Consider the following 19,259-nt stretch of genomic DNA (forward strand, 5'->3'; position numbering starts at 1 on the left):
TTTTCCGCTGGTTAAGCAAACAACAGAGGGTTGCAAAGTAAATGAAGCGGTTGGTGAACTAACCGAAAACATGTCGAGTTTTTTTAAAATTAAATATTTAAATGCGATTACATAAATAGGTACGCTTGTGCATGCTTTTGACAACGCGAAGAAGGGTTGTAGTGAAAGTAAATAGTATACTTAATAAAATTTTGGCTTGTTTGTTGTTCATGGACTGTGGTGCTCCGCTGCGTATACGCAACATGAATTTCTAAGTGCGAAATTCAGTGATTAATTAATTTGGAGAAAATTGCTAAAGTTTAAGTAGATAAAAGCAGTAGGCTGCCTACGCACGAATGATCAATAAATTAGCACAGCAGTTCGTAGTTAATTGGATTTTAAAAATACATTTTTGAAACTTAGTTCTACTTCGCGCCCTAATGGCATTTAGCAAGTTGCTTTGCATATTTAAGCAAGTTTTTTATTAATCAATGCGACTTTATTGAAAGAGCCACAACTGTTTTGTACTTCCGCAGAGCTTGTTTGCTTTTGTTTGTGTGTATATGTACATATACAAACTTCACTGAAATATGCCATCTTAGAAGCTCAACTTTCTCATTCTGCTGGCTTACGCTCCCATTTACATATATTTAATCGCCAGTGAATTAGTAGAATTTTTGTTGCTTCGGTTGTCGCGTTTATGTGTGTGTAAGTAAATTGCCGTAACTAATTAACGACAGCAAGTTTTCAAATTAGCTTTTAAAGAAAGTTTGAAGAAATTAAAATTAAGATAGCAGCTGAAAAGCGAGAAGCAGCATTAGTGTTGAGTGAATTTAAATAGCAGTTTAATGGCTGCGTTTTATTTAAATAGCAGCTAAAAATAGAGAAATCGGTTGGAAAATATTTAAAATAAAGTTTACTATTGAATGCTGCCGTTATTGCGAGCTTTAGAAGTTAACTGCGAGCCTTAAATGTCGGGTGAGAAATTCCTTTTGCGCTATAAAGTAAAATCTGTAAAAGGTTTGTATAAGCAATGATTTTGCTTCTGATAAGAAAAAATGATTTTGAAACATATCGAGTACCCACTGCTGTTTAAAAATATTACACGTATTCATATACATATATTGTAGGTGATATTCTTAGCTAAGTTGAGGGCGTGGTTGTCATAACTGGCTTATTTTTTGCGCATAGAAAAGCTGTAAATATCAGTAGTAGTAGGTAGGAATCGAGTTCAGTTGTGCCCAAGAATATAACTTCTATATTTTTTTCAACTTCACAAATGGCTCCAGAATACCAACTGAATCCAAACTGAATTTTAAATTTTTTTTAAATATTTTTATTGAACTTTCTACCACGATTGTTTATTTGAAAACATTGAAAAAGCAACAAAGTCTAAGCGGTAGAAGTTATAGCAGTTATTTCGGAGATCACCACATCTCCTCATCAGACTTCTTTTTTCTAGACTTTTTACTAAAATCTTTCTTCGTAAGTAATCAAATTACTGAAGTGTTTTTCATTCTAAAATCGGTGCAATTTATTTAGCGGAAAGGCTGCACCTCGCCCCTAACAAGCGCACCTTCGCTGTAGACAGTCAGGCCGTTATCAAGGCCCTTAGGTCTGCTATTACAACTCCGGAAGGAATGTCAAAGAAACTTTAAGTCTCTTCGACTGCCCATGACCCATTTTTACTGGACATCGTGTCATAGTTATGTTTCCTGCAGATAAGAAATCAAATGAGTGCTCAGAAAAAGAGTCTAAGGCAGAACTCAAGTCCAATTACTGCTTTCACAAGTTCAAGATAAGGCTAGAGTTGCAAGAAATAGCAGGTGTACTCAAACTAATTGGAGCATATTCAGGTTGTCAAAATTAAGACGAAGATCACGCGAAACTACTCACCTCAAAGTACCAGGAAAGGGTTTGTTTGGTAGAGTCTATTCAAATCAAATCTCTCGCACTGCACATAATTCGCTTTACTTTTTTTAGAAGACCATTTTTTTGAACACCTGGACAGTTAAAGATTGATTATAGCAGATAGCTGGATTCGACACAGAATTAGGTTAGAGTAGGTAGCCCAGTTGTGTACATCAATCTTAGACCTACCTCACCTGGTGGACCATCCCACCAACTATTCCAGCAAGAATTGACCTATGCCCGAAAAAGTTCACTTCTCCGTCTCTCCCGCCACTTCGCCACGCCTAATCATCCCTTAAGGGGATTGTGTATAGAGATAAAGCTGTATGGAGTCATTTCAGAAACGTCGTGATCCCTGTAACCAGCGAAGAAATCAGAATTTACAAGAACTTTAGATTGCCTAGATGCTGAATTTTTGCAGCAGTTTAGCCAGGCACGTTTACAGATGAGCCTTTAGCTTCAGAGTGGGAGTGATTTGAGGAATCAATGAAACATAATATTTAGTCAGATCATAAATCCAAAAAAATAACTTTATGCGGGTGACAAAAGATACGTTCAGTTGAAGCAAATTCTAAAGCGAATTTCAAATCGATTGGGCACGGCCCTTAGAATTTGTGTTAAATGTAAACTATGTACCACTAAGCGTCGGTTTCATATGCTCAGTTTTTAAATTATCGACAAACGATATCCATTTTTTGAATAAGCGAAAATGTATGTCTAGTTTTAAAATAACCAAAATGCAAGCTCAATTTTCAGATAACAAGAAATTTCTATACAATTTTTAACAGCCAACAAATTATGTCCAAAAAATTGTTTAAGATTTTGGTAACTAAAAATCAATGTCCAATTTTAAATTACAAAAAAAAAAAATTTATGTATTCCTGGTTTTTACTTTCATATCATATCGTACATACATATCTGTGTCTAAATAGCGAAAATAGATCATAATCGGAGACGTAAAATAATTATTGTTATTTTTTTACTTTTTTTAATTCTAACCAAAAAAATCAACATGTAAACAAGATTTTAACTATACTCGCCTACTTGTATTCGTACCTCCCACAGTAAATTTGTCCGAAGCATGATGCACTAGAGTCGGTGAGACATGGAAGCACATTAAGGCTGTTGACTACTTTATAATCAAATAGCAAACACGAATTATTAAGTAGGAAGGTAGCTTTTCCTTATATACACTTAAAGTAGACACGACTGAAGCTTAGTTAAATAAGTTAACCATATGCTTTTACAACCAACGAACTTTCAGCAAAGCCGTACATATATTTTTTGCATTAAGAACGCTTTTTAGTATTTTCACAGTACTAAAACACTTCCAATCAGTGCAAAATAGAATCTGTTGCCGGCATGCAGCCAATCAAAACCTCTCGAACGCACAAGCGCACAATCAAAAATGCCAAGAAAACTTGTTTGCCAACTTACCATGCTGTTGCGGTCTTCGCTGTGATAATTTGCGTCTTTGCGGCGGCGTTTCCGTTTCGCTAAGACGCGGCTCACTCGTACAGTAGGAGCGCGCATTTTCCAAGTTGTATTGTTGCTGTTGTTGTTGTTGTTGCGCTTGTGCTTGAGCTCGCCGGCGTACCTGTGGATAAGAGAAAATTGCAATGATATTACAAGGTTGGTTGTAGAAAATTGCAAGGAAAGACAGACTAGAAAATTATTAAAAAAAGTCTAACTAAATAAATTTCAAGTTAAAAAAAAAGATTTTGTAAAGTTGATTTCCTTAGACATTTAAATGGCTAGCAGTAGTAGCACTAAAGCGCTGCGTCTACTTCCCTATCAGCTATGGTGAGCTATTTGCAAAATATTCATATACATAGTTAGTGATAAGTACACACACACACACCCTCATACACACAAACCTATGTAAACCGATAAGCGCCGTCTCGCAGCAGTGTAATCTTGTAAAAACTTGTAACCTGCGTGTAAAGCTTGCTTGCTGCTGCGAGTGCATTTGTCTGCTCTTTATATTTGCTGTTGTTTTTTTCTGCTTTCCGCAATTTCCCTAAGTGTAAAGTTTGCAAGTGCGTACATATGTATGAACTTGTGCAACACTTGTTGCTTGAGCCGCTGTGCGCACGACAATGTTTTCAAGTGTTTGCATTCGTTGTTTCGTATCTGTTTTGCTTTTACTTCTCTGGCGCGCTTCTCTATACACCACCCAATCGTACTACGTGTCGTATACGCAACATGGCAGCATATAAAATTAAATTAAAATAGTTTTGTGACATGAAGCTATTTTGCGGTTTCGTGGCAAACTATTGAAGGGTGAAAAATGGCAAACATTTTTTATGTATTTTTATTTCAAGAGAGAATTGGCCAATAATTGAATTGAAGTTTCTGGCTATACTTTAGCTATGTTTGTGGCATCAATAGATTATTGTTTTAAGCTCATTGATAGAGCAAAAAAAGAAAACGTAAACGACAATTTTTTCAATATTTTTTTTTATGTACATAGAAATACTCCTAGAGCATGTAGATGTATTTCTGCATCAAATAAAAAATTTCGAGAAAAACTGTCGCTTATTTTTTTTTGGCGGCTAAGGCTCAATGTATACACTGCTAAAGCCTTATGACCCCAAAACGAGATTATATTTCATACATATGTGCCATATGTATAATTCAAATAAATCTGACCTTTATAATGGGTGGCAACCACAATGAAATTGACTTTTAAACTAAAGCTTTTCTAAAACTCTTTCTATTGACGCCACTTATAAAACAACTTTTGTATAATTTATTTAAATTCGATTTATGCAAACAGGTGGCAACACTCTTCAAAATTATTTTCAAACGAAACCTTCATAAGGCTATTTTTTTGACACTCATATTGTGATAAATATTTCAATGAACTGTCGAAGTTCAATTTGATTTTGTAAACAGGTGGCAACTCTTCTACATATACAGTTTAGAACTAGATCTTTTTGAAACTCGGTTCGACAACTTGTTCATATTTTAATTAAATTTAACTTTTCACACAAGTGGCAACCCTCCCACAGGAAGGTTTGAAATTAATTAATTTGAAACCATTTCGACTGATTGATGTTGTAAAAATGGGTTTAGCTTATTAAATACTTAGAATTTTATTTTTTAAAATGTGACAAATTTTACACAAAAAAATGCAGATACAAATGACTCTAATTTCAAGACCTAGGAGTACAACACTCATGTTTGGGTTCTCTCTCCTCTATCACGGAGTCTCTCGATAAACGAATTTATGCTACGCATCACATCAAAAGTCATTAAGATTGTTGCGAACGCCGATGACTTAATAATTCTTGCCGTAGGGAAGCTCATTTCGACGGTCAGTCGTTTACTACAATCTGCACTTGAGGCCCAAGAAAAGTGTCCAGAGAGGCGAAGTCTGTGGCCTCATTACTACAGAACTAAAATAAGTACTCGTAGTAAACGAGCACGTAACTCTTTATTTTCTCGAAGAAAAAAATGGATAAACTGTCGTTTATGATAGCCGTTTACGATTCGTTTTCGAGTACATTTTCGCTTGAAATTAAGGAGCGCATTCAAACAGTCGTAAACGGATAGCAAAAAGCATTCGTATGCGAATATTATTTATTATCAAATGTTTTGGTCCAAGAAAAATTTCCAACAAAATGAAAACTTTTGCTTATGCCTTTCTCTAACTTTTTGCCAATCGAGAATCCCACGTAAAATATAAATACGTCTTCTTGCTGGCTGGGTATAAACCAACATACATACATACAAGAAATATCTATATATACTGTGTTCCCAAACAAAAACAACAGAAACCACGCAAGTTCACAAAATACGCGTAATTCCCAAGCATAGTCACGTTGTGCTTGAGTAAACATTTCACGCTTTCATCTCGATTGGCCTTTGTCGTTCACACCGCAGGTAAATTAATTTGTATGCAACTCACAAATCCAGACATTCGATTTGTTTTCGTAGCGTGTACGCGCTATGCGGGTTTACCGCTTCATTTACTGCTGACAAAATGTCAAACACACGGAAACACGCCCCCCCAATCACATTACTTTTGTTTCTATTTAATCGATTGGGGCGGATGTGCTGGAGGGTTCATAGTGGTGCAAAATAAACTTAAGACACCTCGTTTCTGGGCAGCGACCGTGAAGCGTGGCGGTTCAGTGTTTGGTTGGTGAATACTTGCGAAGGAAGTGCGCTGAGGCAAAGCGAGGCAGTTAGAACGGAAAGGCAAACGCTTGCGAGTATGTTGCGTAATCAATCGACTTTTTACGCAATCCTCTCTCGGTGTTTAATGACAATCACTCAAATCTTGTTTTGCGTCATATATTTTTAGTGAAATTTCCAATTTGATTTTCTAAGTTCACCTTCATTTGTTCTAGTTAAAGGTGGGTACAGTTTACACTGAAGTAAATTCCTTTGCAATTATTTTTATTGCAGTAACTTCAAGTTGCCAGAATAAAATGATAAATAGCGTCCATGTAAATAGATATCCAACTATCGCTATGATTTTTAGTGGCAATGCCATCTGCAAGTACAATAGTTAATGGATGAGTAAAATATTGTCATATGGCTACACTTGAGGTTAAAAGTGTGCTTAGTGTCAAGGTTATATATGTTAGCCGCTCCCCCATACAATTGTCTCTCGCTCTCATTTCTTGTCTTAACCACTGGCGCCAAACTAATCGTTTGCCAAAAGGAAAGTATGTACGTATGTAAATTTGTTAGGGCGAACAGAATTTATAATGTTTCTTCAATTAATTTTTTAAATTTCCTTACTTCAGAAGAATTTTTTATAGCCCATTTTTATATTGAAGTATTTAACTGAATACCATTCAAGGATACCTTAAAAAAATGAGGTTAAAATGTGACGAAAAGTTAAAATTTTTATGAAAAAGTTCATAAAGTAGGGTTTACAATGCCAACTCTGATTTTACAAGTTGTTTTGCAATATTCATGTAGATTTGTGGCTTCGAAATGATTAAGTAGTGCTACAAACCACTCTAACCAGCTGGTAACTTTATCTATTTGTTTCCAGAACAAAACACGAAACTTCAAGAAAAAACCACTGAAGGACCTGAAAAAGTTAAAAGCATAGCGAAGAAATTCTGAAGCATCTCATAAAGCTCCAATTTCCGAAAAAATATGAAATGCTGACTTTCGATATTTTGATGTCAGTCAGCAAATATGTATAAAAAAATAATATTTTTCCTTTGACAAGCATTACCTTTTTTTGGTGGGGCACCTTAATATATGTATGTCAAATGTATGTTTGTACATCCGAGTATCAAAACTGTTGTTCAATTGCATTCATTTGTGCCAACAAATGCTTAGATGCGCAGGGCATCGATTATTGCAAGTATTGTCGAATTGAACAAAAAGATAACAAAGCCGCAATCGAAGCTGCAATAAAACTTAGAATTGGTACAAAATAGATTTATTTATACAGCAGTGGCAAGCGCCAAGTGCCAGTAGCTCTTCTACATACTAGTTGGCCCACAGACTCTGAGTTCGTTGTTTGGTCGCTTGGAAAAGTCGCGAATGACATTGCAACAAAAAATAATTTATTGCGAATGAATTTAGTGTGCGCGCATTCTTGGCAGAAAAAAAATTAAGTCAAATATAAATAATTGCAGAAAAGAAACAACAACTATTGAAATAACATTCAGCGGAGCATTGAAAATAAGCGAGCGCGACTGGTACATAAATTTGGTTGCAGCTGATTTATGAATCTTAAAAATGCATTTGCTAAATTGTTTAACTGCAACAATCTTGTCAGCATGAGACAAATGCTAAATTTATGATCATGCGACATACAAACACATTCAGCAGTTGACAACTATATTTTGACCATTTCTATTTCGTAGATGGGCATCGCATTGGTAATTTGTCTATTTAGTGTGCATTGTGTCTTTTTATTTTTAATAGAAATTTTGCCTTTGTTGAATGCGGCGGTCTGCTTTGCTCTTTCAATGCTCGCTCAATAAAATATTTTCTATTCTTTTGTTTGTTTTGAAATTTCTTTGAATTTATGTACTGACCTTGACCATGCGATTTGACTAAAATTGGCATAGGCGCTAGCCCTTCAATTCATAAAACAAAACTTATCCGGTGCTTTTGTACTGACATTACACTTAGAAAAATTTTACAATCCATTAAATCATTCTTCTTCTTGCTTAGCGCTGCAACCGCCTTAGTGTTTTTGCAGAGTTTCTCTTCTGTGCCAACTGATGCCAATTGGAAATGCCAAGTGGAGCCAAGTCCTTCCTCAACTTCCTCGCGTAGGCTACAACTGGTCCCTAGAGCTGCCAAGAATTAGAGTTTGGGGTTGCCCAGAGTTAGAGTATTCGTGATGCATTTTTTTTTTTTAGTAATTTGTTCGATTTTCCAAAATGAGGCGTCAAACTAAAAGCCTTGGACTGTAGATGTGCTATAGGTTTTACTTTTTTGAAAAGAGTTGCCAACTTTTTTTTAATTATATTCAAATTATTTAAAAAAAAATAAATCAATTTTTACAAAATGGGTATCAATCGAAGTGGTTTCGAAAAGCTTTGTTACTTAGCTCAAATATAGGAGGGTTGCCACCTGTTTAAAAAATCATATTAATTAAGAGAAATATGTATCACCATATGGGTGTCAAACGAAAGGGGTTTCCGAAAGTGGTTTACACATATTTTTAAGAGGGTTGCCACCTGCTAGAAATGTCGAATTTAGTTAACTTATACACAAGTTACACAAAATATCAAAATATGGATGCCAAACGAAGGAGTAATAAGAAATCTTTAGTTCTGAACACAAAGAATATTTTTGAGATGTTGTAAGAGGGTTACCACCTGTTTAAAAACTTAAATTCAAATTATTTAATAAGTTAATCAATCGAAGGGGTTTGACATTTTTTTATTTCTGAACTGAATTTAGCGGCGTTGGTTGAAAATGAAAATTTTCACTTAATTCATCAATTAATTAAAAAATCAGAAAAATGAGCAGCAAAAAAGTAAAAATCAATATCGATGTGGCATTAGCAGCAGCCTTCCGGGAAAAGTTTGGTAGCACAGGAGGGCAGTATCTTTAAGTCAGCAAGTAGTAGAAGGCTCATCGTATTTGTAGCTTAAGGAGAACGAATTTCCTTACAGTACCTAAACTTACAATATTTCGCATTCAAAATCAAGAATTAAGAGCTAAGCGCTAATTTCAAATAAATTATATCTCTTTATGTTAAAATTTTTATGAGAATTTCGAACTAAACATTTCCTTGCTTCAAAGCAATCGATTAATGCATAGAAAATGTGTTAAAAGCAGTAATAAGTCTTGAAGTGTCCAGCGAAAATTTTTGTTATTGGATTAGCTTTACTCTACCGCTCTTATGTAAGCAAAAAAGTATTGTAATTCCATATAATTAAATTTAAATTGCTTGCAATTGTTGCTGAAGGCGTTTTTACGCTGTTGCTGTTTTACAGTTCCGAAAGGTAGCTGTGATTTCAACTCTCAACAATTTAACTTGCTATTTACCCAGTGGACTCTCAACCTCGCTCAACACTCCTTATTAGCTGACACATTTACGAGTCTTCCACTCTTTGCTCCGCCTTTTCGCATTCCACCTTTCATTATATGTCTTTCTGCGTTGGGATAATTGAAAATTAAAACAGAAAATCGCATTTGTCTTGCGGCAGATTAATTGCGAATGCGAGCAGATATTTTACGGTTGTGCTACATTTCTATGAACGCACACAAATACTATACATATACCGAGATACTTTGTAGTTAAATTAATATTTTGTGTAATTGAAATGTAAAACCGCAAACAAGTTGCTCATAAATATATTTAGTTATACATATAAATTCATTCAAATATCTTTCTGCATTTTGGCAGGAAATAGAAACCTGAAGCACAGCGCAAAGAATACATACATACATACATATATACGAGTATATACATATATTTGGTATGTTGAAACATCTTGTGGTATTTTTTGTGCAAACCGATGCTGTAATTATAGCTAATCTGTTTAATCTGTCAATGTAAATTGCTTTATAATTAGTATAGGCTTGATTAGAGTAATAAAATTAAGTAAATTTAAGAAGGAAGAAGGGAATTTAATTTATGCCATAAACGCCGTCGCTTAACTCATTCATTTTTCAAAGACACTGCCGCATAGATTCGGTTTTTTTTTGTTGTTGGCTTTAAAGAAATCACACAAAAAAGTTTCCTATTCTTATTTGGCCGAGACGAAATCCTTCGCCAATTTCCTCGTCTCTGCAAGATGTTCACATTAAGGGCCAGTTTAAACTTAGATTAGCTAAACTGCGTTTATATTTAACAGCTGGCTGGCATTCGATTGGCTAATCTTAGTTTAAACTAGCAAGCTGGAGCGTTTAATCTAAGTTTAAATCACAACCGTGCATTAAAAAAGGGGCCCTAATGCAGGCAGATTCTTCTGTACTTTGTCTTTTCATTCTGTTTGTGGGTGTCTTTCATTCGTTGTCCAACCATTCTTGCCGAATCTAAACGTTGTACTCCATTCCATAGTTCGTTATTCCATCTATTTCGATACATATAACATATTTGTACAGGACCCTATGTTTTGCGTATAATAGTTCTTCCGAATTCGTCATATAACTCCAATATTTGTTCTACATCGTATATGTCGAGGACTTTGTCTTGCTCTCGTTCACCGCGGGCCCAACCATTTGCTCGTCTCCTTTATGTTAGTTAACGCTTCGTTAACAGCATGCCGCGACGCTGATGTCGAGGCCAGCAGTTCGTATTCCGCTTTCGAACATCTGATTGAAGAGGTCGGCGCTACACTGAGTCGTTTTTCTGCAAATATCTCGCTTGGTGTTGGACGGCGCGCAAAGAACCTTCCTTTGAGGGGATTCAGGCCGTGAAGATTGTCTTCACTGTTTGACGCCCTGTGAAAATCTAGCCAGTGGTGGACTTATTTGCTGTAACTCCATACTGGTAGTTACATAATTAGCTCTTTGCCAACAGTCGCTTTCGGCGCATTTGTGAGCTTTGTTTCTCTATTTGTCATGCGTTGTCCTTCGTTCTCCTTCTTAAAACGCGCCAGATGTGTCGCCATTCAAAACTCTGAGACTTGTTCCCACCGAATGTCGAATGTACTCTGGACATCTGTTACCAGCTTGTAAAATATGCTAAAATGTGGTGAAAATAAATGATAAATTCGGACTGGGTACGGGATCAGGTATAATACTATCGTCCCCCTTTCTGTCTGTCAGCATCTCCAGCTCTTCGTACTAGCGTCTTTCTGCTTTTCTTCCGGTATGGCTAAACTGTCGCTTGCGTAGCTATTTTTTACAGAGTGCCTTTGTATGTTGCGTATTTGTCTGCAACAGTGACCGGGAACTCTAGGTTGTATGTATCAATACATTGGGATATGGAATCTCCTCTGCTTATTTATGTCCGGGCAATGAGGGAATTTTCGCTACTGTCCGTTGTGACTGCCACTTATCGACGTTGGATCATAGTCCCGCTACCTGGAGGACCTTAGCCATAAGGCTATGTTTCTACCTCTGATGGAACGCACATCAAAAGACTCGAAGCATGTCTTCGGAACTTCGGTAATAGTTGATGATCTATGGTCTTACTGGAGACAGCATTATTTTCTTTAAAGTATAAACAGAATTGAATGCCTGAGCGAACTTCGTCGGAAGAAATTAAAATACATTGCAGTACATGAGATTGCACAAAACCAAAGCGACGACGAGTACGTCGTACGAAATTTGGCGAGAATAGATTTATTTTTAATTTTTCCCCTTCCTAAGGTCACAAAATCAGTTGCCAATAAAAAAAAAAATAACTTTGTTTCTTGATTTTTCCGGCAGATAATTTTCAGGAAGAAGCATATTGAAAAAATTTTATATTTGTCATTCATTTGTTGCGAAATTTTGTTCCGTTCTGTTTTACTGGGCGAAATGTCCCGGCGAATATCACCCAGCGGCATCACTCCGTCTGACGAAATTTCCACAGCGATGTAGTTCTGTTTATATGTGCATACCTTTATTTCACAATAATGTTAAGTTTTTTTTTTAAATTCGAAGCAAACAAATGAACGCAAACTTCTATATATTCTACCAAAATATTTCTCCAACTAAAGTGATTTAGTAAAATCCAACAACTCAAATCCCACAAGCGAAAAAAAATTAGCAAGCCTACAATGGATGCAAAAACCCTTCGTTAATAAGTCATTCTAGCGTCACCACATGCTGTCAGCATTGATAAGCAGCCTAGTGGCATAGTTAGCTAACACGCAGCTGCAAAATAGCATCGTTCATTAGCGGCACATTGTGTTCGTTTCTGCGGTTTCATATTTGAAGGCAACGCTTATGAGTCATCAACCCACCAAGTTAATCTACGAGTACCAATTTGGCCCGCTAGCACCGGTCGGCCATCAAGTTTATGCATCAAATGCAGCTGCAGCCACTGTCGACATGTGACGTTGAAAATTAGCCACTGACTGGCACTCACATTGCCCAGACACAGTCCGGTACGGTGGGCAGGAAGTGGCTGTCGAGAATTGGCATTTACTATTTAATGGTTGAACGGTGTAAACTCGCACATAGTACTACGCGAATGTAACGAAATAATTTTGAGTTGCTTCACAGCACATGAGTTTTGGCATGATAGGAAGCAGATGTTGCTGTTATTACAAAATATTAAATAAAGTGTATTGCTACATTGTTGCCGTTACTTACTAATAATTAAGTTTAAGCTTTAAAATTAAATATTGTAAAATATATATTCGTATATACATACATAGATGTATACATCTTTAAGTTACAATATAGGTTGATTCAAGGGATCATGCAGATCTTTGAGAGCAATTATTTGTGAGATGTTAATGTTTTTGTATTTATTTATATTTTTTTGCAGACAATTGGTACTAAGGCTTTGGCAAACTTAGTCACGGAGCGATACTCAGTTGAACATAACCGACCATCTGCAAAACGTAACAACACCCATGCGTCTTCGTACAGGTTGCTCCGCTGAAAATATTGCTGCTGTGGAACAAAGTGTGGAACAGGCGCGACAATCTCGGTTCGCCGTCGCGCCCCTTTATTGAACTACCTTTCCTACAGCACCGTTCATCGGATTTTGACAAAAGTTATGAAGATAACGGTAATAATACTCGTATCATCGAAAAACCGAGAATCCAAAAATAACGGTTATTCTTGATCGAAAACATAAACTTCCAAAAATAACAAGTATTCTTGTTGGCGAAAGTAAAAATAATAAAACAACGGTTGAATTCGATCGGAAAACCAGTTTTAACGGTTCAATTATGATTTTTATTAAAAAAATCATAACCGTTACGGTCCCTGATTTATATGCTTTTGAAAGCTATACATATGTATTGAAGTAGTGGCTCCCGCAGAAATGCAGCTGAAGAGAATGCCGACTTCAATGTTTCAAACTTACAACCAATCCAGGATAATAACTTGTAGTAGAACGAGAGAAGGAAGCCATCACTTAAGAAGTTTACGTAAATTATACAACATCACCGATTGAGGAGGCTGCAGATGTAGCAGTCTTTGATATATACAATGGAACTTCGTCCATAATATGTCCCAAATCAGTCGAGTACATCGACTAAGCCTGGATTGCGCAACGGCAGCTGATTAATAGAAGAGCTAACTACAAGTAGTGTTACCGATTCATTTTAAGAAATAGTTTTTATCGTCTTTTCATTTTCTTATTTTAAGAATGGGGCATTTCTTTTCATCTAAGGTAGGGCCTCGGTGATAGGAAAAAGTGTTTCCAAAAACTTTGTATAAAAAAGGGCCTCTTCATCGGGGTTAGCTTTTACGAAACGACTGAACAAGAAGAAAAAGAAGCTTCACTGATCTCCTGCCCTACCGATTGCTCGATATTGGCATTCGGCAAAGGAATTCATGACCTATATTTGCAAGTAATATGTAGAAGAATATTGACGGAGAATAACCACATTTTTTAGAGGTTACACATGTCAGCTTGCAGAGTCGCAAAAGGTCCTGAAATTGCTGGTCGAGATAAAGAAAATGACACATTCTTGACAACATACAAGGCATTGTGATGGTCAATTATAAACCATGCTATGACAGCCTGATCACCGGGGACTAGTAGCCACAGTGGACGAAGATTCAGTCTTTTTCGAAACATTGCAATTTGAACAAAAACGGGATGCCTTTTGATGTTCCCTGAGCCCCACCTCAATGCTCCCCACCAGGAAACATACTTTTATGCTCAGCAAGCAATTAGTGCTCGGCTGCTGCCGTAGCGAAAATCCAGCCACATTCACTGACAACAGAGCGACCTCTTAGACACGTTAGAAGTCATCTCTGTGCAATCTTGTACTGAATCTCACCCATATTATACAAATGCTTACTCATACTTAACCCCTTTAACGCACTCGACTAACACCCGATTCCTTTGATCCGTCCCGGCCAAAACTACACGCTTCGAGGGCTCTCTACCCCATATACGAGTACCTATATATTGTCCAATTTCTTGCCATACCATAGGGGGTTCACAAGTGCACATTGTAGCATGTACAAATATATTAGACAGGGTCGGTTCCCTTGAGAAAAAATAAAAAATATTTACGACGCCAAAATCACATCCATGTGTCATGAATTTTTAAGCAACATATTGTATTTTTCACAAGCAGTTCCCTCAACTTTTCAATTAATCAAATTCTTGCATTTTATATTTTTACCTTCCATTTAGTTGCAGGTATCAAGTGCAGACTTTGCTGCAAGTCACTTAAGCCACTGGAAATGCAATGAAATTACTGCCACACGCAAACGCCCCGTTATCGAGTGTGCATGCAATGTAACCAGTATTTAAAACTACTTGCACATTTGTCACCAACATTTGAACGCGGCACATATGTATGCCACAAACAACACAAAAACAAAAAAAATATATATTTCACTGAACTTACGCAATGTGGCACGAACGAGTTACAAGAATCGAGAAAGAAAAGTCACTTTCAAATGCAATGCAACACTTTTATTTTCCCTCAAAAATGTTGTGCAATACGCACGTAAAATACCGACAGGCATCAGCTCCGTTTTCAGCAGCGAGAGTGGGGGGATTTGTAAAGGACAAACGAAGCCACATATAGGGATGCATATATGAAAGTGGCACGAAATATGAGTCCGGAAAAACATATAGGGATGCATATATGAAAGTGGCACGAAATATGAGTCCGGAAAGGGAAATCGCTGCAGATTGGAACAAATGCGATATGTAAATCAGCTGAGATCCGATACCGGCCAGAGAAAGGATTAGAGGCACTCGCAGAAGAGTTGGAGTTAGTAAATAAGAAACGTTTTCTTGGCAAAGTGGTATGTGCAGGTGAGAATTTTGTGTTTATTTTGTATGTATGTACACATGTGGGAATGCAAAGAAATCAATGCATAAGCTTGTGTGTGTGTGCAAGATTTGTGCATTTCGCAATTTCGTATTTCTCTTTCCGCCTGCGTTTAATGACGCTTGTGCCTAAAATCAGATTTTCATTGCATGACCTGCACTTGACGACTGCTATTGTGATTTACGCACCGTTTTCCACTGGAACTTCAAAATCAACATGCAGGGCAGCAATTAAGCAAACAAGTTCCCTTCATGCGGTTAGAGTGTGTTGACATTTAGAGCGTAAAAAGTTAATTTTTTTCTGTCAAAGTTGGACACATTGAGTGACAGCGAACATTTACGTATCTAAGTGTCTGTTTTTAGTTGACCACTTTCTTGTGTACACACATGTTTAGTGAAACTCTTTGAAGAAAAAAAAATTTCAATAGTGGATTTCAACACATTTCCGTAAATAAATATTTGGTACCGCTAGAGATGAGACTAAAATCTGACCTATTCTCATGCTATTTTAATTAACATAACAACTCTGCAGGCCGTTTCGTTGGCAAATGTTGAAACACTCTACAAATTTCCGAAAAACAAACGTATATGATGTGGCTCTTACTTTATCCCACGGACCGTCCCAGTTAAGGTCTTTACATAATTTTTATTTTTTTCGATCAATAATTATTTTTCAATTTTAATATTATCGATGAATTTGTGATCGTTAATTTTGATACTTATCACATTCAGATTGAGTTTATTGAAACGGTCGGAAAAACGCAGTCTCCATTATGACGGGTAAAAATTAAAAAAATAACGATTATTTTTATCGAAAATAAAAACCACAAAATAACGAGTAAGTTTGACAAAAAAAAAACCCCTAATTTAAATGATTATTCTTGACCAAAAAAATACAAAAATCAAAAGATAACGATTTGGAAATGGTCTAAAAATAATTGATATTTAACAGTTATTTTCGGTCCCTGTTTAATCGGATCCCAATTGTGTTTTATCATTTTTATATATGTAAATGTTGGAACCAAATTATTTGACTGTAATAAGTTTAACAAAATTGTATCGTCCTACGAATCAGATGCAGGGCAGAAATCTCGTTGCGCAACCCATTCTATGATGTGAAACAAAAACTACTGTCTATTGATTTTCTGTTTAAGAATAAAAACCTTTTTCTCAGATGGCGCCTCTGCCTTTCTTTTTAGAGAGTTGTAGGCTTGAGCGAAGTTTTTCTTTCTCGGAAGGGATCCTCTTTTCACAGCCATCCGACAAGGCAAAAAAAAACTCCAGTTTCTCCTTGGCCATGAGTACCTAAGATAAATTTTTGATCTCAGAGGGCTGCAGAGCTTATATCCTCTCTTTCACATCACTGGCAGTTTCTTAGAGGGCGTCCGTTTGGGACTCGAATACCATAGCAAAAATTTGCACATGCCACCTTAATGTGCTTACATAACTTTCGAACATGTGTATACGCTAATACATTATATTGATTAATATATGTATGCACATATGTAACACACCCAATTTGGCGTCAAATATTTATTTTTGCTTTTTTTAGGGCGACCTACTTTGCCAATTTTCAAGTCAATCAATTTCGCCGCGAAAAAAGTAATTTACTGATTACATATGTATGTATGTTTTTAATGTATGCAGACTAAAGTGTATGTTAAGAAGCCTTAAAAACGGTATAGCCCAGCGCTATGAGCTCCAACAATCAAACACTCAATTACCCATCAGTCAAGGAGCAGACAAGATAGCCATACGTCAATCAGTTTTTAAGACTTTCTGTCACACTCAGCATTAAAGGAAAATAAAATAAAATTATGCCATCATTAGAGTGTTTTGGTGTGAAAGCAAATATTGTCAAATGAGGCGCTAAAGATCGTTCAATTTGTGAACTTTTAACACTCACGAAAATTTTTTTTTTTTTTTTTTTGTATTTTTTTCAGATCCGGCTTATGATATCGTGAGTAAGTATTGAGATTTTCCGACTTCCCTCTACTTTTATATATTTAATGTACATATATGTGTATGCAAGTAATTTTTTTTTTGATGTAGCGTTTGTTAAAATTCGTAAAAGCTTCTGATTTGAATTTAGTAGGAACAGCTATTAATGTGGCTGATAAATGAGAGAAAGGCTCTTAATGCCATATCTTAACAAAAGCGTCATAACGAAACAACGCGACGCCAATGCTGAGCGGTTGGAAAAGCCGATTTTGACGGGGCGTTAGGTATTGAAGTTGGCTGCAGAAATGGCGAAACGGCTTATTGTTGGTGTGATTTCTGCATTTGACGTTGCGTTGTCGCTTTTGCTTAGGTACGACACTTCGGCGTTAACGCTAAGCTTCAGGAAACGCTCCCCCAACGCTTTTGTTTAGGTACGGCAGTTAGAAGTAATTTGAGAAAAAGTATACTGCTTTTTCTTAAACAACATTGCGCCTTAATTGCTTCGATTTTTCTTTAAATATCAGTTACTTGTTTACATTGTATTTGTAGCTATTGAAAAACTTTTAAGTGCGCTAAGCAAAAAGTATTGGAATGAGTTAAATAATACGAGTACTTGCTGCACAGCTCAAATTAATTGCAGTTTATTTTCGCAGAATGTAATGTATGGGTATCTAGTTCCTATACACATAGATATGTATCTACTTATACACACATGTACAACTAACTAACTATATATATAGGATGCGCTTCTAGTACATTTAGACCCAGTACTGGTTCGCGATAAATCTCCTTTGAATGCAAACAACTGGCGAAATTAACAAGGCGATGTCCTGGGAAGTGTCAATTGCCCCTTGCTGCATCCCTTTTTCGATAGTTTCGAACTAGTCCTAAATTCTATTGTTCCGAACCAGTTTTAAAATCGACAGACGAAAGAAAAATGTATCATGATTAAAAAATTTTTCTGGTTATTCCGTGTGTGCGATTTTAAATTATTTTGAGAGAAATGTTTTTGCAATTTGAAATTAAATTTGTTTGAATGATTGTAAAAAATGTACGTTTACATAATTTTGGCTGTAGCTGAGCTTGTAGAGGTGCTTGCTGTTATTGGTTAGACTCCAGAAGGTCTCAAGATGTCAAAATGTTAACACAAATTTTTGTTTTGTATTACCAAGCTATGAAAAAGCTTCTGCGAAGTGCAGAATGGAAGTGTATTTGAACGAAAAAGTCGCCAAACACATATCTATGTAAAGCGAACAAGCCCCCCGCAGCATCCCTTTTCTATAGTTCCGAATATGGGTATCAAGGTTAAACCTCCCTTTGTTTATTCTAGTATCGGTTTAATGTTTTCGCCACCACTGTGAGTATCGATACTTTAAAGGGAGATTGCTTTTCCGTCATAGGTTTCAAACAAAAATTCTCCCTAGTTGATATTTGCGCATATGCCGTAGGGAGACTTGGAATTGTCAGTTCCTTTGAGTGTATGCGACTTATTTATGTATGTATATGCTTTGCAACAAAATTTGACTTGTTTATGCGGCATAGGTATGCTTTGCGTTGTTGACAATCATTTTTCTGGTAAACGATTTTAATGATGCCTTTGAGGATGGATTTTATCTCACAAGTACTCGTATCTAAATTATGGTGTAAGTTGCATTGTGAAAAATCATTAANTATATATATATGTTTGTAAGACACATTGGTTTTCACTGCCGATGAACTGAGATGATGTGGTCTGTGATGACCCAAAGCTCTTTCTTCTTTTTTCCTATACTAAAACCGTTTGTCGGATTGAGTCGAGATTAAAAAACTTCGCCAATTGCCTCCCTTCTTCGCAAAGTGGCGCCAGTAGTTAATTTCGAGAGCGAAAAAATACTTATGCATTTGGCCCTGCCATTGCTCCAGATGTTTTTTTTATTTTCAAACCACATTATTGCTGTTCTCACCTCGTCTTGGTCAGCGAAGGGACGTGACCTTCGTTGGTATATATTAGTCTAGACATGCGTGCTGTTTTGCACGTTCTAGCGCTTGGTAAGGCATGGGGTCTATCCTCACGCTATGGATCTACACAGCAGTTATTACG

The 19,259-nt window shown here is 36.4% G+C and overlaps 1 protein-coding gene across 1 annotated transcript in view; it reads right to left on the minus strand.

The window, feature by feature from the left end:
• Window positions 1-1,602: 1,602 nt before the first annotated feature.
• LOC108362229 (uncharacterized) overlaps window positions 1,603-19,259 on the minus strand; it is a 68,854-nt gene continuing 51,197 nt past the window's right edge. The window contains exons 3-4 of the mRNA XM_017615126.1: window positions 3,328-3,487; window positions 1,603-1,694 (exon numbers count right to left, since the gene is read on the minus strand). Of these exons, the coding sequence (XP_017470615.1) occupies window positions 1,603-1,694; window positions 3,328-3,487 (252 nt within the window). The remainder of the gene's footprint in view (window positions 1,695-3,327; window positions 3,488-19,259) is intronic.

The sequence above is a fragment of the Rhagoletis zephyria genome, unplaced genomic scaffold, assembly GCF_001687245.7.
Source record: "Rhagoletis zephyria isolate East Lansing unplaced genomic scaffold, Rhagoletis_zephyria_1.1 Rzeph_scaffold_00963, whole genome shotgun sequence".
NCBI lineage: Eukaryota > Metazoa > Arthropoda > Insecta > Diptera > Tephritidae > Rhagoletis > Rhagoletis zephyria.